This window comes from Pempheris klunzingeri, chromosome 4, assembly GCF_042242105.1.
Source record: "Pempheris klunzingeri isolate RE-2024b chromosome 4, fPemKlu1.hap1, whole genome shotgun sequence".
In the NCBI taxonomy this organism is placed as follows: Eukaryota; Metazoa; Chordata; class Actinopteri; order Acropomatiformes; family Pempheridae; genus Pempheris; species Pempheris klunzingeri.
In genome coordinates this window covers 19,288,936-19,312,888 of record NC_092015.1, presented here as the reverse complement: position 1 = coordinate 19,312,888, position 23,953 = coordinate 19,288,936, and the positions used below count along the sequence as shown (strand labels likewise).

General features: G+C 41.0%; 1 protein-coding gene across 1 annotated transcript in view; it reads left to right on the top strand.

The window, feature by feature from the left end:
• The first annotated feature begins 1,117 nt into the window (after positions 1 to 1,117).
• pcp4b (Purkinje cell protein 4b) overlaps positions 1,118 to 23,953 on the top strand; it is a 33,232-nt gene continuing 10,396 nt past the window's right edge. The window contains exon 1 of the mRNA XM_070829818.1: positions 1,118 to 1,198. Within this exon, the coding sequence (XP_070685919.1) occupies positions 1,190 to 1,198 (9 nt within the window). The 5' untranslated portion in view covers positions 1,118 to 1,189. The remainder of the gene's footprint in view (positions 1,199 to 23,953) is intronic.

Sequence of the window (23,953 nt, the reverse complement as noted above, 5' to 3'; positions counted from 1 at the left end):
GTCAGAGCAGCAGAGATGTTAGACTTCATTTGTACTCCGTTTCCTCCTCTCCCATCCATCAGGACTCCACTGGGAATTTATCTGGGAACTTTATTGACAGAACATAGGGAAGCTAACAGCCTTCAAGTTGCCTCCCCATCACAGCTTTGTGAATATTGGTCCCGCTTCTCTTCGTCTGAAACTATTTCCATTTAGATGTGCGGGAGCCAGATAGAGGTTGCCCTCTGGATTTTGGACTGACGTTGCTACTTTCCATTTGACAAACACCGCCTGTATTGAATTTTACAAAATGGATGTGTGGATTTAAGACAAATAATAATTAGCTACATCAGTTTGTGAAATTGATGCTGAAAGGAGGGAATTGGTCAGGCTGGATGTAGTTCGACTGATGCCAAAGCATTATACAACCTCACTAGAAGTAGGCACCATTCTTTCTGAAAAAAGAGTGCTTTTTCTTTCAACTAGGAAATTTAATAAAGTTAAAACCTAAAGCTCAGTCTCTCCAATGCAATAAATTAAACATGCAGCTGTTTGGGAATGCAGAAAATCTAATTAGTTTATTACAACAAAAAAAAACCTTTACTAAATATAATTAATCCTACGATAAATGTGAGGGGTATGCCAGACAAACAGCACAGCACATTTTTAAAATAACCATAAAACGTAGTGTACAGACTGTGTATGGGGCCACTGTGGGGTAAAAGAAGCACATTATGTTACAGTAAATAAAAGGGAAGATAAAATGGAAGAGCACAGTTTAGAGCTTTTTCTTATGAAGCTCACACCCACGTACTGGTGCACACACTCAGGTGGGAGTCACATCTAGTGAGATAACAATTTCTATTGATGCCACGATGACTGGTGCATGAAATGTCTCCCAACGGTCACGTTTGTGAGCGTGTGTTCATCAGAAGGAGAGGAGCTCCGTTTGGCTGATCATGATGAAAAGGGCTTACACAGCGTATGAATATTAGAAGGAGTTGGGTGGTGACTTGGGAGACACATTTGCCCACGGCATTCCTATTGGTTTATTGGTGACGTGATGACATGGAGGAGTTGGGCTCAACACTTTATAAAGCTCCTCTTTCCGCGGCGAACCACTCTTTTTAAAGACCACTGTTGCTGAAACTTCTCACTGCGCAACTCACGTACTGGAAGCAGCCGAGAAACCTCGACGTTACCGTCCATCATGAGCGAGGTAGGACTATTTTATGATTTAAAAACAAAGGAGCGTCGGGATTAACCCAATTACGCACGATCCGCGCGCTAACGCGCAGAGGGAAACAGCGTTAATGAGACATTTAACAGCCAGGCGAGCTGCTGTTGCCGACGGATTTCCGACATTTACTGTTGGATATGATTCATTATAGTGCGTCAGGTGCTGTACAGCTGCTCTGTCAAAGTGTAGGGAACACCAGGGCGCATCAGCGTGCTGTGGGCTACTACTAACCCTGAAGCGACAGCATAGTGGATTTACGATAAATAACGTATTTCATTTTTCACTACCATGGCTCAGACCTACCTCTCGCTCTCTTGTGATTTGAACTAATTTGCGTGGTTTGTCAACAGCTATAAGGAATGCAATGGCAACAGGGTTAGAAGCCTGTTGTGACAGAAGTGAACAGTTTTTATCTCATTCATTAGGAAAGAAAAAACAGTAAGTTTATGTCTATTTTTTTTTTTTTTTTTAGATAGATAAGATAAGTTGATAGTACATGTGGCAGTGCAGGCGGATATACACTCCCAACTATACTGTGTATGACTGTTGGTTTATCTGTCAGTGTAAATAACTCAGCCGTCATGGGCATCAGAGATTTTAAGACCACAGGGGGGTTACAGCTTGCAATGGAAAACTGCTGTTAGGTTTTCCCACAGCAGTCACAGATGTTCCTCCATTCATTTGAAAGTGGAGGGAGGATATTAATAGACCAGTCTTAAGTTTTTTTTTTTCTCTGCACAAACTCTAAAGTTCATTACTCAATGCCCTGCGGTATTCTGCTAATGTCACTAGTAGTATTTTAAGTTTGGGTTGTCGTGGCAATAATTCAGGAAATATCACGCATGTTCTAAAATGTCAGTAGAGGGTATGTTTAATGAAATATTACGTTAGGGATGCTTTGACGTAAGACGTATGGCTTATAAAGATCTGATGCTCTGATTTTTTTTTTTTCTCTCAACAGACTTTAGTTTGTTGCTTGCCATTTTTGGTGACATTGTCAAAAGATTTGTCTGCATTCAAGTGACACCTGCTTGTCAGTGTCATTACGGCACACAAAAGATGCTCAGCAAAAACCTTCACAGTTCTATGCAACTTGCTTGCAGTTCAGTCAGCCTGTACAAGCTGGAAATTACAGTTCAGTGTACATCCAATCTCAATTATTAATATTATAGTATGAATGAAAATGATACCAGTACTTAACGCAAATCTTGTCTGCTTTTGAGAAAATGTACTAAATTGTACTCATTCATTGGATGCTTGAAATTGCTATCATATAAGAGATTTATCGTATATTCTGTTGCACATTAGCACAGATGCATTTGCAGTTGTAAAAGTGTTCTTATTTGTGCAGATATGTGGATATATATGTGCTGTTTTAAGTGTTCACATGCAAATTTGTGTTTGTGTCATTGTGCATGTGTTGACGTTAGGAAAACACGGGCATACATGCGTCCACAAAGAATAGGTGGGAAGTCTGCGATGTTAAGAGTCATTTGGCTTCACAGAGCAGAAAACCTGCTCAGACCTGGCACTTCAAACTCAGAGGCAAAATAATGTCCAAATACACCACCAGCAGCCATCAGGGCTGAAAAGGGCAGTTCAGTTCTGCTGTCTACAAGGGATGCGTTCTGTCATTCGCCGTACTTCCCTGCAAGCGGTTTATAACAAATCATCTCACCGGCCGCTGAATGAATCCAGGGTGCACACACAACAGGAGCTAAAACAACTTTTGAATAATTGAATCCCTCGTCTGCAGTGAAATGACCTGAGCCTTTTGTTTGATACTGCCATTTCCTGTTGATTAAAAGAAGCGTAATCTTAGGGAGAACATGACCCCGGTGCAAATGTGAGGAGGAGCGGGAGGAGGAGGCAGTGGAGGGGATGTGAAATTATTTTCCTGCTGAGTTGATAGGTTTTGTCAAGTACTGCGCAAAGCGGAGTTGTTCTCAATCAAAGTCATGAACGTATTCAGACACCAAACTTGACTTGAAGCCAGTAACCGAAGCAGAGCAGCTCAGTATGTTCTGGATGGATGAGTCTCGCAGTGGTCAGCACTGCAGCGCTGCCTCCCTCATCCCCATCACACTCTCTGCCCTTGTTCTCTCCACCTCCCCCTCTCTCCCCTTATCTACACATACCTGCTCAGAGCAAGTACAGTACTCTAAGGTAATACTATTACACAGTTTAACCCCCTGCATCTCAGATTTCTCTGCCTCGTGCTGGCAGCAGCCGTGGCTGGAGGTATTATGTTTTCAGCTTGTCTGTCGATACGTCTGTCTATCAATAAATACATTCGCCCGCATGTCTGTCCCATTCTCGTGAACATGATTTCTCACAAATGCCTTGGAGGGATTTCAAATTTAGCACAAACGTCCACTTGGACTGGAGGATGAACTGATTAGATTTTGGTGGTCAGAGACCAAGGTCACTGTGACGTCATGTCACATGTGACATCTCAGGAATGTCTGGAGGGAATTTCATTACATCTGGCACAGTGAGAAGTTGGTGAATTAGCTGCATAGTAAGTTAGCATTTTACAACATTTGGGGGCCCAACCCCCCCCCATTACATTTTCATACATTCACTGATAACATCCACCAGCACCCTGCCTCCCGTGCTCAACCACACAGTCACTACGCACTCCACACTGTCCTATTCTCATAAAGGGGAAACACAGCTTGTGTAACAACTGGATCTTTAGATCTTCCCCTTGAATCTGAAACATTGCCAAGTAGGTGCTTTTGCTTTTCGCTCTGACACCATATCCTCCACCATTGTCATGTCAACTTTCCTTACTCTCATCACTTGATAAGTGAAATATGACTCCTGCTATTCTTAGCCGTGACTCTGCTGCTTCTGCTGTACGCAGCAGACAATTTCAGTTTATAATCGTAGTATCTGTCATCCAACTAAGCACTGATAACAAACTTAGTGTTTTGACAAATGATGAATCTGGGTGCTAATACACATGAATGAACTAAACAGGATTTATTTAAGTGCGAATTCACAATAGCTGTGACCATGTACATGAATGCGTCCTTGTGTGTATGCAGGTGTGTAGGAATCTGTGGTGGTCTTGTGGACTAAAGCTTACTTAAAAATGTAAAACCAAATAAATGTGTAAATTAATCATTTAGAGTAAATCAAAATGTATTGTTGTAATGCAAAATTCTGTATATTTGCTTTGATGTGGCATTCTGTCTATACTGTATATTTGTCCAAAGAGTGAAGTGAAGAAAGAAAAAACAGTTTATGGCAAACAGATTATGACTTTTGAAAGGGGATGTGGCTAAAGTGTAGGAGCGGGGCACACCATCACCAATGAAAGTGTCTGTGTGTATGTGTATGTCTGCCTATCTTTGTGTGTGTGTGTGTCTTTCTACAAAGTTTGGCCATGTTACATGAATCCGTTTAAGGGTTTTGCACCTTTTTGCAATAGGCCATTCCACTGCCACGACCCCTTTTTGCCAATTAACACAAACACAGACCTTCTTACACACACACACACACACACACACACACACACACACACACACACTTGACCTACATGGCAAATTTCAGCCTTCTAGGGCAAAAACTCTGGCCACCAAAGGGACAAATTTTCACTGACCGACTGACCAACCAACCAACCAATCCACAGAGCAAGCTGTAGAGCTGCAGGTCACAGCAAATTGATGGAGGGGGTGGTGGGCAAGTAGTCTATGCCCGAACACCATGTAACACCAGTAACACTGGCCACGTGGTAAGCCTAGCCAAAGGACAAAGGTCAAGGTCACTGTGACCTGTGTCAGTTTTGGATCATTACTCAAGAATTCCTCCCCTAATTATGACCGAATTTCACACAAATGTCATGACATTTTATATTCAAACTTTATATCCAAAGGTCAACTTCACGGTCGCATGTTTATGTTCTGCAAACATTCATTTCTGGCCATTAAACAGCGCCATAATTCAGCAACAGAGGGGGAGATTGTGACCGTAGTTCTTGCTGTGCTGTGTGAAGCATCCACGTTTTAGGATTTGTAGCTTCTTTGCAGCCACATCTGTGTTTTAAGCATTGTCCACTGTCATGGCTACAAGTTTGAGTTCTTTCAGATTCAGCTTTACTGGTCAAGCATAAGAACACATAGAAGGAATGTGTCTGTCTTTTGTTTCTCTCAATGAACTTGCACACTAATAGACACACAGCAGAGCAAGAACAACAAAGTTTAACAAAGTCGAGTCTAATCAATTTTATTTATATAATCGCCATATCACAAATCACATCAAACATTTGCCTCAATGGGCTTCACAATCACTACAGCAAACTACATCCTCTATCCTTAGGCTATTGACTCAGAGAGTAACAATTCCTTTAAAGTCCACTTCATATATTACAAGAGTCTGGAGAGACATAAACTGCAAATTGACTGGTTGGCTGAGGCGTGCAACCACAAGACGGTAATTCTAGTTCCCTTTTGCTCCTTCTCTTTGTCTCTTGGAAAAGTAAACAACAAAATAAAAAGCTTTAAAAGAGCCAACAAAACAATCCAAGGCCATAAAGCTTCTGACTTCTGTCAGTATGTTCATGTCCAGGAGGAATGAACGAACTGAATGAAAAACTGTCCGGTGCTCCAGATGGTGAAAAACGGCTGACTCAGACACTTAGATACTGTTTTATTGCAGCCGGAGTAAAGTTTAGGCTGCTGACAGGGTTACTAACCATCACCAGTCCTCAGTTTCCCGAGGTCTTAAGCTACGGCTTTTTGGTTGCAGTCGCTCCGTTTTTGCTGAGCTGCGTTCACAGATTTGAAATGTTTTTGATTCTGCAAGATTACAGAGCAACATTGGGATATTTAGAAATGTGGGCCAGTGGTATTGAATAAAACTGGACAGACCTTTTTACAGCCCACAGTTTGACATGTCCCAACAAGAAAACCTGATATTAATATGACTGGAAGTGTTGGGAACACTGTCTTAGTAACGTGTAAATACAAACAGTGAATAGGTCCTTTTAATTTAGCTACAGCAGTTGTCTTTGGATATTATTTGAGGCCATTTTGCCAACAGGTTTTTAACACCTGCTGTAGTTCTTTTCACTGCTGTAATGCTCTATATCTCTCTATATCTGCTCTATGTCAGAGTCCAATTCATTGGCTGATCTAAGTGTTTTTTCAGACTCAGTGGCTCGAAATTACAGTATATAACTACATGAACGCAGCATAAATTTGAGTGAGCCAGCCCTAGTGGCATACCTGAACGCAATGCAGCTACAATCAATGATACAGATTACAGTATCATTGATCATTGATGATGATTGAACAGGTTTTATACCTTAACCTTTAACAACAAAGTAAAACCCTGTCATTTGTTAAATCCACAGGTGGGTGTAGGTGGTCAGTATGCTTATATAGGTTAGGTAACGTTGCAGTAAGAAAGCCACTGTAAAGAGTAAAGAGTGCACATTTCACCAAAACATTTTCCAAGGATGCTTGAACTCATGTTGAGTCACAGTTATATACAAAATTGCATTCTGCAGTTATTTTCCTGCAGTCACTGACTCATAACTAAGCCATCTTCAAGCCAAAAAAGCTCACACAGCAGCAGCCAATCTCGAGTTTCCTGCTGCTTCTTGAAAGAATTAGTTTTTACTGTCAGCTCCATCAGTGTGGGTGGCACTTCAGATTTTGAAGATGGCGCCTAAATTAAATAAAAGATATTCATAGATCTTATTGATCTTACTTGGTGCCGCCCATCCATATTCAGCTCTGTGCTAATTAACATCAAAGGAGCGTTACTACGTACTGCTGTAACTTGACATACCAACACAGATGGGGTGGGTGTGTTTATTAGCAAGAGTAAGGAAAGTTGTATGTATATGTAAGCACATTTGAGAACTGATATGACTTTTTTTTTCCATCATTAATTTTTATGACTCGCAACATTTTGAAGAAGTTTGTCCATCTGGGAATGCACAGAAATGCTAATTAGCTTGATTAGAAATTAGCATAAACTTAGCCTTGATTGGCTGCCAGATCATTACTACAAGTACCAGCGTCTTTGGAGAATTATAGTTTTTAATGACAAAAAAAAAAAAGCCTTTGGTGATGGTTTATAACTGCAGTGAGGTATCACATGCAGTTTTTAGGCTAGTGTGAATTAGCCCAGCTTTACTTACTGCCCTGCTGAATTCAACAGCCCGTGGACAGGGAACATAAATTTCACAGGAAAAGCTGTTTAATCCACTTTAAGCAGATATTGGAATTTCTCTAAGTGCTTAAACTGAAATAACCCCAACCAGGGATGTAACGACGAGGTCATCACGTTAATAGTCAGCACAAAATCAGGCAACTCTGAATAGCTTCATAGTTTTTAGGGTACTTAAGATTATTTTTTGTAAAGCACTGCTCCCTGTAGTTAATGGACAGGCTTGTCTACAGCATTGTAGATCTCATCATCACACTTAAATACTATCACGTTTTGAGGCAGTGACCCTCCATCCTCCACTTGTCTCCTGTAATGCTGGGCTGACGTCTCCCCACATCACCGCCCTCTCAGTCCCCAGATTGTTTCATGCTACTCAGGAGGCCAGACACCGTGCTCTGGGTAGGAACTGCATCAGGACTGGAGTTGCAGTAAATCCACTGTCTAGATGTCTCCAGACAAAATTGGACGTGATTTCTGCTCCAGTGTGATGCATCACGTCTATTCAAGCAGTGGCATCCATTTTCATCTGTGGTCATTATCTGGGGTAGATGTGAGGAATTACTGTGGAGATTGCTTTCTTTCCGCAACACTTTTCATGTCAGAGTTCGAGCATTTGTTCTCCATCTCAGTTCAGCAGATTTTACCATGAGTAGCATGGGTCAGTCAATCCTTGAGATGCATGTTGTATCTGAGGGTAGAAATCAACATTTATTCTTAGAAAAAGCCAAAAGATAAATCCTTCCTAGTCTCTCCAGATTGGTAAACCTACAACAGGAAGTGGTCTGTCCTTACGTTCAAATATTAAGCAGCTTTAGACTATGTACTGCTGGATTAGGGGACTTTTGTGGATTGTGTGGATCTGCTGTGTCGTTCTTGCTTGCTGTCCAACAGGCAGATGGACCTCACTCGGAGAGATTGTTTTTCATCCTAATGGTACACAGGGTTAAACTGACTTGGCATTGTAAATGGTCTAAAACATAAACTTGCAGAGATCAGTACCCACCCAGTTATGATTTATTGCCATCAGTCTGTCACTGCTGTTGTAGTGGACTGTCTGCACTAGCAATGAAAGCTATGCGATGGCATTTTGTCTGTACAGATATTTTTCCTTTAAAAGTACATTTAATATGATGGACAGTTACATCTATCTATTAAATTTTATCCCCATATGTGGTTTTCGCTTGGCCCATCATTTAAGTCCATTAGATAGATTGCTATGAAAGTTTGTACAGAAGTTCCTGACCCCAAGTGGATATACCCTAATGGCTTATCCCCTAGTGCCACTATGAGGCTGACATTTTTGGTTTTTAATGAAATGACTCAAAAACTAAAAGAAAACAATAGTGCAGACACTGGTTTCCACCTCAGGATGAATTGTAATAACTTTGGTAACTGTCTTAACATTTCCCATATCAGAAATCATCAGCTCAGAATTTTTGTTAATATTTAATTTGTCCAATACTTGAAAAACACCTGCAGAATTAATGACATTCCCGTCATTCTCACCTCTGCTTTGTGTTTTGCAAATGTTAGCATGCTAACGCGCTAAACTAAGACAATAAAATAATAAACATTATAGACTTATAGTCTGTAGTCTTTGTCTTGTTTTGAGGAAATTGAAATTAAAATCCATTCAGAGAAAGAAAAAAGAAGGCAATTATGAGAAAAATAATTTCATGTAAATGTCATGCTCTCCTCTTTTTATTTTATTTATTTAATGCATTCAGTAAAATGGTTTAGATTATAACAATTTTACAAAAAATGCTGTTACAATACCACATCGTGATTTCGAAACATTTCTCCCAATTGAATTTGCAACTTTAAAAGCATTTGTAAAAAACAGTTACAATAATTATTTCATTTCTATTGTAAAACAATCAATCTAATACTATTAGCATAATCATTATCTTCATGTTGATTCATATCAGGTTTCCTTTGTGAGTCTAATCAAGAAACACTCCATCAAGCAACGCAATCTTTATCAACAGCAAAGATATGAATGGCAATTTACTCAACCGCAGAGTCATAAATCACTTGGATTGGTTCCAAATGCACACTGAAACTATTACGCACTGGGTGGTTAAGTGACTGGGGTGAAAACTGTTTTTGTAATGTGTGTGGGGCTGTTGTCTGATTATTATGCAGCCATAAATTCACCAGCTGTGTACACAAGGCTGATGGATCCCTGTTCCTCAGTTTCATGGATGGCGATATAAAGTGAATCAATAAAATAAATTGACATCTTTATTAAGATTGTTGCTTTAGTGAAGTGCTTTAGAAGGTGTTTACTGAGCTCTTTTCATCCTGCACTTGATGGATGGGTTGTTGTTAAATAAACAAAAATCTCTTCCATTTCTTTCTTTTTTAGTTGGGTGAAAAATGATGGCAAAATTAAAATGCAGAAAAAAATGATCAAACATTGAACGTTTTTGTTGAACATTAACATTCTACATCAGTATTTGAATTGTAACACAACAGATTGGGATATGAAAGGACACTTTGTCAACCATAAAATGTGTTAATGTATGGTAATAGGCATCATCTGTGTGAAAAAAAACACATCTTTGCTCAGTGCTTGCACCACATTCATGAAAATCGCACATTTCAGCAGCGTCAGCAATAGTGCACCATGTGTGCATGGCGTTGTGTATGTTTCCGTCATTCACCTTATGAGCCAAATGGGTGGGGAATTAACCGAGCGACATTACTGCTGCATGCTGCAAATTTACCTCCCACCAAAAATCATTACAGCATCACACTCCGCAGAATTCAGGCTGAAAATAACACTTCAGGGTCTGCAGGGGTCTGCAGGCCAATCTAATAAATAAGGAGGTTACAGAAACTGGTTTGTGACTGCAGACTCCCCAGTTTAGATATCTGGACAAATGGAAAAATCTTGCCAGGGGCTCATGAATGTGTAACCTGTTTTATTCCCTCAGTCATCACTATCACTGTGCTCTTGAGCAAGTCAATGAAAGCTCAGCTGCTGCAGTAACAATGTGTAACTGTGTGTGTTCAAGACGGAGAATTAAAGTTAAAACCGCGTCTTGTTTGTTTCTGTGGAGACTTAACGTGGCAGCTGAGATTCAGAGCTTAATTGTGAGATTTTCTGGTAATGTTATGGCTTAAGTCATAAAGTCAGTTTGCTCTTCCATTTTGGGATGAGCTGACAACACAAACCACAGAGTCTGAGTGCAGAACAGATTTCTGAACCATTTAAATTTCATTCAATACATTTAATACCTAAATTGACTTTGTTGCTTGTTGTTAATTAGTTGATATTATTGAGATTTTTATGCATTGCATGCATTTACTTGAGTTCACAACAGAATAGATTTTAAAGTAGGTCCGTTACCCTCAGTAGGCAGCAGCCTGAATCTCTTCCTTTGAGACAGTTGCATCAGCTTTCTGCAGCACTGTGCTGGACTGGTTAGAGAAAAAACGTTTTATTGATGGTTTTCTGTGCTCTTTCCCATTTTGAACTAAATGGAGCTGAAATGTTGTTCCAATTTCCATGGAAGTTCAAGCGTAAAAGAAAACCTGCTGCTCGAAGTTAACGTTTTTGGATGCAGCGGACAAAGAGGAGGCGAACTGACAATGTGGACTGTAGCAGTGGGCACCGAGGTGAAACATGAATCTACTTGATAAGCAGACATAAATCATAAGCTGACAGTGAACGTCTGTCATCGCATCTCAACACTTAATTAATCTGGGACTGACCTGCCTCCCGACTGCCCAGTAGATCCATATGCTGCTGTTTATGTGCCCGGATAGTGATGCCAAAGTATAAAAACAGCTCTGGGCCAATTCCCATTAAACACAAAGAGAGAAATAAACAACACAAAATAAGTTCAGTTCAAGTGCTTAATGTGCTTTAACTATGTCTCAGTGAAACTCAGTGATTCTCATGTCCCTCAGGTCTTTTCAATCCCCATCTTTCCTCAAAGCAACTCTGTCACAAACCCCTCTCATCCAAGCAGACACAAGCCGGAAGCCAACACGTGCCCTCTGCAGATGTCACTAGGAATTCACTGCAGCTTTTGAGGATTTGTTTTATAAGACATACAATATAAGTGCCTCACAACCACATTTAAACATGAGAGGAGGCCTTTAAAAGCAACCTGTGTTGGATAGTTTGATTAGTTTGCTTTATTAGTCCAAAAACTAAGAGCTTTAGGGAATTCCTGCAGCTTTAAGTTGCTTCCATCATTTTCCTTTTCGCAGAGGTTTGTTAGCGTGAGCCCTTGATGTTCTGCTCATGATTCACAGCTGATGGCTTTTATACTTTCTCCTCTCACTGGAAGACTCATTTGTCTTTGCTCTACGCTTGAAGAAGTGAAAGAAGAAGAGGCGGTTTTGGCCTTATGTTCTTTCTGCTTGAACTGTCTATGGCCTACTTCTGCTTTTTTAAATTCTTAATGGCCATTGCGTGTGGCAAGGAACTCTTGGACTCTGCAAGCTGCCAAGTCTTAAAATAACCCCTAGAAACAAATGAACAGTATTACTAAATTATTTTCCCTTTTCATCCACTACTCTACTGTAATTACTACGCTCTACAGCTTCAAATTGTGTGGCATTTAGGCATCCATTAAGCACGGAGAAAAGATCTATCAGTTAGTATCTGAACTATGAGTTGATCCTCATTCCCCACATTATTATCACCTCAAATACCTGGCTACCGCTTCCCCGGGAAGTTGTTCTGTGAGCTGTTTTTTCATCCGACAGTCTCTCGTGGGAAAGCACAAGCAGAGGACAGAGCCATCATTCCTCATAATTAGGGTCCTAATTCGAACACCTTGCTCTTTTCAGTTCATTTGCAAAGCTACTCTCCTGCTGCTTGGCCCACAAAAGCGGACTGGAGCGTTTTCTGGGTCGCCTGGTTACATAGCGAGCGCTCTCTGTGTCACGTGGACCCCCCTCACAGCTGATGGGCGCTTGGCGAAGGATCGGAGCAACAGAGTCGCCCCCAAACAAGCTGGCATGCCTCTAAACAAGCCAGCCTCTCTGGGTCTGAGCTCTTGAGCCCAAAATGGTCAGTGTAGCTGAGCCAGATGACGTAGCCGAAGCCAAAATATCAATCACAGCATTATGCCAGCCATGTCTCTGAATCAGCTATTACAGATTAACAAACTAAGAAGCTTTTGGGATCCACAATATTGATTTTTGTCATTCTCGTCTCCTACAAATAACGAGATGCTTCAATGTCCCACACAACAGACTTGAGCCAAGAAGCCACAGGAAACCACCATCTGACAACTTCAGCTTTCTAGATTAAAATATCATTTTTCCTTCTTTGAAGCAGCACAGAGGCGGGATGCAGCGAGGACATGTAACAAAGGTCAGACAGGGCTACATGTAAATCCCCTGATGTGACACACCAAAGTCCGCTGGACCCAACCAATGCATGGCACCATTAAACTAAGATTTAGGAGTAGTTATAATAGACTTGATTTCAAAAAACAGTAAAACATGTATCAACTCCAGGTCCTCTTATATCATGTCTTCTAGATCTTTTGACCTCATCACGTTTGTCCTCATGAGGTTTACTCAGTTGTCTGTAGATGACTGATGTAGAAACTTTCTATTATTCTGAGCAGCTCTAGGATCCATTTTACTGAATGTTGAGTAAAAGCTGAGTTAATTCATGATGTTGGAATCAACAACATTGTTGAAAGCTCGTCAAAATATCTGAGGAGTCAGTTCACAGTATTGTCTGAAATTTAGTGTGAAGCTTTTATTAATTAATTGAATTTTTTTAATTCCATTGCAATAGGAGCTTTTAAAAAGCAGCATGTTCTGGGGAAACAGGATTATTGTTTTCAATTATTTATCCTAGTTAAGTCATTGTTGTTTCACTCTAATCCAAACTCCTAAAACGAGGAGATGTTAGAGATAGATTTCTTTAGACACTAACTTCCTCCTCTAATCATAGTTGCTTCTCATCTAATTATCAGCAAGAAAGAAAATTTGTAGTTTTCCCAAAATGTTGAACTATTCCTTTAAATCAAATGAAGCCTTGGTGTGTGTTGAGCCCTCCTAATTTCTGTACGCTCTTGAACAACAGGAGCTGGCTGTGAAAACAAGTGTTGCTCTGTCACATCATTGGCAGATAGTTTTTATTGCGATTTAAGTGAAAAACAGATTCTCAGTCTCGCCACATGATTTAATCTGTTGCAGCTGAACCCGCTGCACAGCTCCTGTAAATCAGCCGGCAGATTGAACCAAAACCCCGGCTGATCACAGGGAAGTCCCTCATCTGTTTACTGGCCTGCTGGTTAGTTTGTTGCTCCTTTCATCACTGCAGCACACTCCATGGCAGCACGCTGTACAATCCCAAAGTGAGGAAACCAATCCCCAGAGATTGGTGACACCCACACTAATGAAAGAAAAATGTAATCTCGCCAATTTCAAGGCTCATTAAGTTGTGTAACAGACGGGAGTTTGAAAGAATAATTTAAAGAGGAGCTGTAATGTGTTTCTTCCCCCTCCCCTTCTCACTTTCCTTCCTTCATCGCTTTTCTCAGAGGAAATAGCTGTGAATTAAAGTTGGGTTGTTTTTTTTTTTTAACCACAGCTGTATTAAAACATGAAAACAAATATTCTTTTATTTTAGAGGTCATTTGTAGTTTTGTGATTTCAGGCTTTTCTGGGGCATGAAGGCATTAGTACTTCTTGGCTTGGTGTCGACCGCATTATGTGAGCTGAGTTTTACTGCTGCTTTGCAAAAATCCCCCAAACTAATGTTAGATTTTTAAAACAAGAAGTTTGAGAGCCAGTGTGATCACAGTTTTTCTGGCGACGGCTCCTTGGTTGCATGACAGCTGGCCTGCTTTTTGCTTAGACTCGTAATTTTACCAAAAGCCCTCCTCAGCTTGAACCTCAGAGGAACACAAAGGAAGCAAAAACAACTGAATGCATGTCTCACACACTGACAGGCGTGTGCGTCGTGTGGAGGTGGCTTGACAACTCCTACAGCTGTGTGTGTGTGTGTATGAGAAGGCGAGCGGGAGTGTAGCTGCAACTGCTTTGCAAGAATACAGTTAGTATAAAAACAGAAGTGTTTGTGTGAGAGGGAGATCATCTTCAACGTCAGGGCCCCACAACTGTTCACTTCAGCAGAGTGTCACCTCAGGAGTCCAGGCCGCCACAGAGGAAAACTCAAGTGTGCAGCTGAGTTTCTGTGCCTCGCGGTTTGCCAGGCAGACCGTGCCAAGGTCCCAGCGTCGCCACGCAGACAACAGCTGATGTTCATGACAAGCAAATCAGCGGTTCTTCCTCTCCCCCCGCTGACTCACTCTACCTGCCCCCAAGGCTCCGCTGAGGGGAAGAACCATCTCCACACTTGACTTGTAGATAGTGAAAGATACCAACCTGCCTCCATCTCGGTGTCATTCCCACACCTACGCTCAGCATGGGGATTAACTGGAGCCCCTGTGTTGAAAAATGGCATTATTTCCATGAAACTCACAGGAGGAGTTTTCTGTGGAAAAATGAGTAATCACCATCAAACTAAATGGAAGGTGTCACCGTTAACTAGCCAGAGGCTGCAGTGGATTTTGGACAGGTGCATATCTGGACTAGCAGTCTATATACATTTCTGCCTTAATTCAAACTGCTCTGGGCCGTCCAAATGGCTTGCTTTATGTTGTAATTACTGTGGTCAAAACTATTGTCTGTCTTTTCAGAAAAAATGGTCCCAGAGAAAGTCAGTAATTATGTTTCATGGTAATTACTGACCTCTGTGCTGCACTGCAACACAAAGAGTCCACCCACTTCCTTCTCACTTTCAACCAGACAGGTACTAGCTGCCCAATAAAGGAAAGAAAATCAAAAAAATCTTCAGTGGGAAGTTATTGACCCAGCACTGATTTGGCAGTGTTTCATTATGCCCTGAAGCTTTTATGACAGTATGGTTTATGTAACTGCCAAAGGAGCTCAAACAGATGAGTGGTCTGTAGCACACAACTGTTCATGCTCACACACACACACACATGAAAACACTTGTAGTAAAGAGCGCACACAGACACACACACACACACACACACACACTCGTGCCTCACTCCCACTGCCTGCACAGTGAGGATGAGCAGACTGATTTCTGAAGAGCTGAAGAGGCAGGAGGAGAGTGAGGTTAGCGGATCAAAACGGAAACAGTGTTTTACTGTGCCGGCTTTCAGCAGAGCAGCATCCTCCATACGCTCAATGTCGCCTCAGAGGCAGCAGCAGCAGCAGCAGCAGCAGCAGCACAGTTACACACCGCCATCAATGGCACTGTTATGGGAACAAGGCATCTTTACCCCTGCATGTAACTATAAAATATCAGTTTGTGAAATCACAGTGCAAACATATTTCTACTTCAACTTGCCATTTTTACACTTATACAGATTAAAAATGAAGATGTAATTGCGTTGCCTTATGTTAATGTGTTAATTAGGAAGCTAAAGAGGTCGGAGCCAGGCTAGCTGTTTCCCACTGTTTCTCATCTTTTATGCAAAGCTAAGTGGCTGCTGACTGCAGCTGCATAGTAACTGTATAGACATGAGAATGGGATGTTTTTGTATCTATGCAACTAAGCATTGAACAAAAAATTTTGAACTTTTCATTTACACTGAACTTTGTAAACATGCAAATGCAGATTGGTTGTTAATTGCAACATTTCACTAGTGTGTATTTTTGAATAAACATACTAGTAAAAAGGCTCCACGTCTGTGTGGATCTGCATTTTTAAGGCACTGCCGCGTGAAGAGAGAGATTTGAGAGTGCAGGCTTGGGTTTGGGCTTGAATGCATATTAATCTTGACATCCATTGAAACAGAAATGCTAGTTTAATGAATGCCATTTTCAGCCTTATTTACTGCACATGAACTAAAAAGGAGATGAAGAAATCACACAAACGCCGGGTGCAAAGAAGCAGCTTTGCCTCCAGCGTCCTATTCTGTAGGGCAGATAACCGAGTTTGGCTCTGAGTGAGGGAAATAAAGGCTTGCTCTCAGCAAAATGAAAGGAAGAGGATGTTTTAAAGGATTCTGTCTGAAAACCTCCTCGCTCTCTCTTCTCTTCGTCCTCTGGATGCTGAATCAAGTCATAAAAACATATTTGCATTTCTCAGATTTGCAGTGTGCTTACAGTATACGCACATGGAATCTTCTGTTATTCTCCTTGACGCACTCTATGTTTGTGAGTGAGTCTGTATTCTTGTGTGTGTGTGTGTGTGTGTGTGTGTGTGTGTTTATGCTTTTCCCCTTGAAGTATCCTAATTGGCTCAAATTCTGATGCAGCCTCTGTGGAGTTCGCCGGCAGTATGCTACAGTAGCTCTGCTGTTTGTGTGTGTGTATTTCACCTAAAGGCACACAAAAACACACACATCAAAAACACTGTTTACTGACCTTGTGTCCCTCTGAGTCTGTTAATGATTTATGAGAGGCACAATATGTATCTTTCTGCTCTCCATCTCCCTTGTCAGCGTCATGTAATTACTGTTTTTTTTCCTGCTTGATTGCTTTCTCATCTTCCTTCTCCCTCTCACAGTGCATCTGTGTGTGTCCTGATGGGTATACAGGTATGCTGATTTGTTCACCAGTGTTAGTGTGTTTGTGTTTTCATGTGTGCGTTTATGTGCAGAGTGAGGATAGCCCCTTTCCCCCTCAGTGATCTCACTCATTGAGCTGCCGTTATTGCAATTTACACTTGGCTCGGCCCCAGAGCCGCTCAGCCGTAATGGTTCCTACTCTCTCTGCTGCCCTCGGGAATGTTATAGTTTCTCATCACCTCTGCACTGAGCTGAGCGCTCTCGCCATAAACAAAAACGACCTCAAGTCGCGTCTTGTATTTAAGCCAAGTTGTGACTCTGTGAAACCCAGCAGAGCCTGTTTTGAGTACAACGTCATAATTATGAAGGCAGAGCAGCGCCTACATCTACAGTGCAGTTATCTCAGAAGAGAGCCAAAGGTTCCTGGTGCCGCAGAGCACTGCTGTCATGTTAAAACTTCAAATCCAATTTTGTCGGTCATAGTGTTTTTATCCTGGGTGGATGAAACTTAACAGCTGCTTTTATGAAAACACTTGTCCACAACACACGTCCCACAGGGGTTCAGTATATGAACAAATGAGTACTGAACAGTAGTGTCAGTAATGTTTCCCTCACTGTTGACTAAAAGCACAAGATCCAATAAGTTCCGTCCTGGTTAAATGCTTACTGAAAGAAACAAACCAGCAGAGAGGTCGTCATTAAGCTATTAACCTCAGAAGTAGTGTGTTTATGGGCTCATTTAGGTCAAAACGTTCAAAGTGGCATTGAACCTGGTCTGTAGAACTGAATGATTAGTCAACTACCCAATTAGTCAATCGGCAGGGAGAAATTGGCAACTATTTTGATAATCAGTTAATCATGTAAGTAATTTTCCAGTCAAAAATGCCAAGCATGCCCAAGTTGGTGCTTTTGATAGTAAAATAAAGACACTTCTAAGTAGTACGGCCTGGTATTTAACAACAAAACTAAAATAGACCCGGGTATGAATGCAGCATTTGTTAAATCGTTAAAATAAATTCTAAGAATCAAAACATAGAGAGAATTGGTCAGTAAGACATTGATTGAACTGGTCTTGAATCTCATGGCCCTATAGGAATGTTTAAATTATTCAAAAGCCTAAAATCTATCTAGTCTTTGCAGCTGGACTCAGTGCGTAATACAATATTAATCTGTGTGCAACAGTGCTGCTGTGTTACATCAACATAATCTCCAAAAGCAAACATGAGTAAGTGAGCCAGAGGAGCTTGAAGGCAGTTTTGTTAGCAGTGGTTGCTGATGCGGTGCAGTGTGGACAGCCTGGTCTCCTCTCTCTCACTCAGCTGCTGCTATAATAGTTTTTGGGAGCCACATTAGTGTGTTGTGAGGGAGCAGCTACTGTAGCTCCAACGCAGGCCCCAGTTCATTTCATGGCCATTACAAGAGGCTGATGGAGAGACTCAGCGCTTCTCTTTGAACTGGGATTAGTAACAAGGGAGAACAAAACTGTGCTCTTATCTGGCTCTGATATTTGTTTGGAGCTGCAGGGGGGCCGGAAGAGAGCTCAGCCGTGTGACTGTAATGTTAAACACTAGCAAGCAGCTTGATAAGTCATTTCATTTCAGTTTTTTCCTGACAGAAAAATGAGAAAGAGAACAAGTATAGGTCTGATTAGTCTGACAGGTAAACATAAACTGCAGTCTTGTACGCACACATCTCACACACCTCACTTGTTTTTTTAAAACAGAATTCAAAGACCATCCCCAAATTAGACATTTCTTCCCAAAAGGCGCGGGTGTGTTGTGCTCTGAGCTTGCGATGACGCCTCAACCCCCTCCACCACCACCCATCCCTCTCCACAGCATCAAAGCACAACACTCGGTGTTTGAAATTCATTGAAAGCAATGGATTAATAATGCAGAGAGAGAAGCTCAGAAAAGAGGACACATAGCGCGATGCCTTCTCGACTCCTCAGCTATTAAAGCATGGAAACCCTTCTGACATGACCAAATGGGAAACCTTTGAACGAGTGGGGGAATAGCCGTGAAAAGGTTGCAGTGAAAGAAGCTGTAGCTAAATCCCCCAGGAGGCAGCCAGATACACGCTACCTAAATGAAACCACTTCCTTTATTCGTTTTGTTACCGTGCCAACTCCCCAGTGCCTTACCTCTGAATTTGTTCAAGATGGAGTATAAAAATCAATCCATACGAAGTCTTTGATAGGAACATAATACAATAATAATAAATCTCACATATATAGCACAATTCCTTGACAGATTTTACAAAATACACCAGGTCTTGTCAAGCCTTGATGATGAGAATAGGAAAAAACAAAAATATGAGTAATAGGAAGTGTTACATATGTGTTCTCCTTTCTAGCTCCGTTTTATCTTATCGTCTTTCTGTCCTCTCATACTCAAGTGTTGCCTTGTATCAAGTGTCAAATTATTAAAGGAATAGTTATACATTTTAGGAAGGTTATTTTCTTTCTTGCCATATTCTGCTGCTTTTGTCTGGAGGTCCTACTAGAACAGGTTTGCATGGTTTAAACACATTATTTTTCTCAGAGTAGAGCTGTTTTTAGCCTTTGTCTGAAGGCTCTGTTTTAGAAGAACAGAACAATTTGCTGCTTCGCTTGCGCCTTCCAAATCCTTGTGTTAGCGGGAGCAAAAAACAATGGCAGACAGTTAGGTGGACTCAGGGGGTTTTCAGTGGGCGAGAACACATGGTCACATGGTCAACAGATCCCACTATGACATCATAAGGGGAGCCAAATCTAAACTGAGTGTTTTCACACATATTTGTTGAGAGATGGAGGAGGAGAAAAAGAGAGAGGACGGTCTTTTCTTATAGTTTGGCGATCTCAAGGTCTCTACACATATTTATGTTGAAAAGACATTGAGAATTATTATTAGAATTATTATGCATATTGCATAATATGGAACCTTTAAAAATAAAGCTATAACCAGGCGATGGCCAACTAAGCTTAGCCTAAAGACTTGAAACAGCTAGCTTGACTGTCCAAAGGTAGTCCAACTGTCAGCACCTATAAAGGCGTATTCACCCAGCACATAAACACTTGCACACTCTTGGTGCGTCCATATGTAGGTAGCTTGCAGCGATCCATACAACGTAACTTGTATTTTGGGCACATTGATATGGACAGCACAATGCGCTTCACTTTCTGTCTTAACACATCTTTAAACCTTCTAATATACTTGTATGTTTAAGCCACACAAAAACAATACCACAACATTACGAACTGGGGTCTCAGCTTGTTGCTTGGTAACCTCACAGTGACGCCACGACACCAGGAAGTCACAGGCCCAGCCAAGAAATTGTTCAGTACATGGCCATCCTTCAAACCACAAACTGTTTTTATTCATTCATTCATTCATTTTTGCATGGATGAAACAACCTTTTAACCAGCTAGCCATTCCTCCTCTTTTCCAGTCTTTTTGCTAAACAAAGCTTTCTGTCATCTGGCCGCAGCTTCATACACATCATGCAGACATGAGACTGGCATCAATCTCGTCATCTAACTCTCAACATGAAAGCGAAAGAAAAGATCTGATCATTTGGTTTTTTGGTCACTACCAGGCTCTTGAACCTCTAAGCCCAACTGCTGCAGTCGTAACTCTACCTCTCTCTCCTCCATGTTCTTTATATTCTGAAGACAAGAAAAGGCAGTCAGAGAGTCGACTCTGGTCATTTATCTTCCCACTGCCAATGTTTGTATAAGTGCATCTTAACCGCAGAGGGAGTTATTGATCCTGCTTTCCTCTCCACATTCCCCTTCATTCTTCACTAGTGAAAAAAAAACCCCACCTCATCATCACAGCTCCCACCCAGGCTGTGCATATGGAAACACATGCTGACAACCTGTCTGCCAGCTGGCAATAAACTGTGCAAGTTCATGATAAGGAGAGTGACAATGTAATTCCTCCAGTAATTTCATACACCCAGCCAAGTTCATACTGACAAACACTGATTGCACAGGGACTCTTCTCCTCCTACCATCATGTGCAGTTTCAGATGGAAATCGTAGACATGACAAAATATTTTATTAGCAACATCAATTTCCACTATCTGGTCAGGACAGTTTCTGGGAGCTTCCATAGGGGAGCATCTCCTCAACGGTTCCCACTTTGAAATGAATGTACATATGGAGCATATGCTTTTGTGAGGTTCGTGGCAGTGACAGAGTGTTGGAGTTTGGACTCTCCTTCTCTCCCACCTGCTCTTTGGTTGTGGCTGTGAAGATAAATGGGCCACCAAGGCGGTCCCAAACACAGACCCTGGGACATCAGTTATAAAAGGGAAAGCTAATTAATTAGCATGTGCTGATACGGAGAAGCGACAAACAAGAGGATCATTTGATGCTATCAGGTTTTTAGCAGTGCACACTGTGTTGAACTCTCTGCAACAAATTTGAGATCTTTAATGTCAATAATTGAGTCTCAAAATCTTTCTTAACATAAAGTTTCTTTCTTGAAACAAGGCAGCAGCTACAGCCAGCAGCTCCTAAACTTAGCACAGAACAAACCACCGTAAAATGACACATTACAGTTTGATATTTGTATGGGTAAACATATGTGATGTAATATGCTAATTAGTGATCTTTACAGGTACATTTAGTCAGCTTTGAACTAGCTGGCTGCTGGCTGTAGCTTAAGATTTGACGGACAGGTTTCCAAGCAGTGTCATCAATGAGATGTGTTCATGCAGGAGGTTGAAAACAAATGGGAATGGCTGAGAGATTATGAGACGATAACTGCATAATATGAAAACTGCTCCGCCGCAAAAGTAATCAATGAAAAATGTTCATGATCTAATGAATAAAAACTCCTTGTTAACTGAAAGTAGAGAATTTGCTATCAGCTCCAGCGATGTGGTCAGAGCTCTTGATTTTATGGAGGCTGCGGATGGCTTTGCATTAAATAAAACACCTGCGTTTAAGTAGGACAGCCCACATTGTTACTGTGTGTTTCAGGCTGTTTAGTGAAGAGTGTACACATTTGTCAGACTCTGATCAGTGCTTTGGTAATGCATCATGTTATTACACTTATAATTGTTGAGAGGGAAAAAAAACATAAAATAGGTGTTTAGAGTCTCTTTTAATGATCCTTTGTGGCTGACCAGTGATATTAATGCTGTACTGACACAGTCATGCTGCTTAGTTTATGAGTGAAGCTCTGCCTTGCTCCACTGCATCATCTATACAAAACTAATGACATGCAGCATTAAAATGCATCTTTTCTGGAGAACATTTCTCCCCAGTGCCGCCGTAATACTGTGTTATTAATGAGATGCTTATGATGTAACTTCTTATTTCAGCCTCCCCTCCTTAGTTCCTTTCCTTAATCCATGCTCACTCCTCTACTTTGCCATACATACTTCCTCTGGCTCCTTTATCATTCTCTGTGATATCCCCTCTCTCTCTTGCACTACTGAATATTAAAAGCAGGACTACAATATGGTTCTAAGAATAGCTTTGCCTAATCTGCTCATTGTGACAGAGTGTCACTCCTGTACTCCTGTCTAATGCAATATCTGCTTTACCCTTTTCACATAACGCTGTCGGCGCCTGCCTGAAACCTGCAGACCTCAGCGTAGAGGTAGAGGGATTTCATTTCAACATGTTATGTAGAGGGTTTTTTTTTTCTTCAACTTTTACATTTATCTCTGACATTTAAACATTTATTGAATGTGTAAATTATTTAGCCGGAAAAATCTCCCTTGTGTTTATTCTATTTTAAAGTGCACATTGACAAACGCACACGCCATTCAGAAGAAATGAGGGAGACACATTAACACAGCCACACTCTGTGTAATTTCTCTGGAGATTAGTGCATGTTTGCAGTTTAATAAGAAGAAAGCAAGTGTGTTTGGAATACAGATGTAACGTGGTGTGGCAAATAAATGGCTGTATGATTGTAAGTTGACATTTAGAGCAATGTTGCTGCAATAGCTTGTAATAATGTAATGTAATGATGTAATGAATGATGCAACATCACTTCTGAAACGTAGAAGCAATTTGTTGAGCAAGACAGTGTATTTTACTGGTGAGAACTTGGCTGTATTCAAAACCGCACACTTTACTAGCAGTCTGTACTGATTTGGCCAAAATGTAGTATGTCGTACACAGTATGCAAATTAAAATCTGCAGAATGCCAAAGATACCCGGATGTCCTACTGATTTGGAACAAATCTCCAGTATGCATCCGACCAGTCTACCTTGCCTACAATGTCCCACAATGCAAAGCGCTTAACGTTGTATGAACAGAGAGATCAGGAGGCTATGTAAACTTTCATTTATTTCACCCCAGCAATCCACCAAAGTTTGCTGGAGGAATTGCAGTATGGAGTACATACTGCATATTGCTTTCGCTGGTAGTATGTAGTAGCTTTGTCTGTTCTGCCGGCTGTGAAGAGGAGATGTTTGGTTACTGTTGGTGGTTTTCTCCTTTGCATCCACCCAACTGATGTTTTTTTACACCTCTGTATCTTGTGATGTGGAGTGAATTTAAATGAGAGTGTAAATGTGATTATTATGAAATGACCAAGAAGAATAAACCATGCAAGCAGTATCAATTCTCACAGTTTGGTCGTTTGAGATGTGGATGTTTTTCTCTCTCTAAAACAGCTATATGCCTTCATGTGTGCAGAATGTGTGAATATAACGCAAAATATATGTTTTAGTGGTATATATTGATACTGGGTACATTGTGTCATAAATATCATAAATAAAGGCTGACTAAATTGATTTTATATGGACTTTACCTCCATTAAAGTACTCTCACTGTGGCACAGCCTTAGGATTTATTCAGTGATTAAAGACACATTGCTTTTACTCATTTACTTTTATCCTACTGTGACAATCCTCACGTTGTTGAGCCCTAATTCAAAGGCTGAAGTTCCAGTATTAATCCAGCAATATATGTGTGGTTTAATGTGCCGTTACATATACTCAGAAAAAGATGAACATTTTTTTATGAAAACACATGTGATGACAGCTTACATAATTTCACTTTCCTCACCC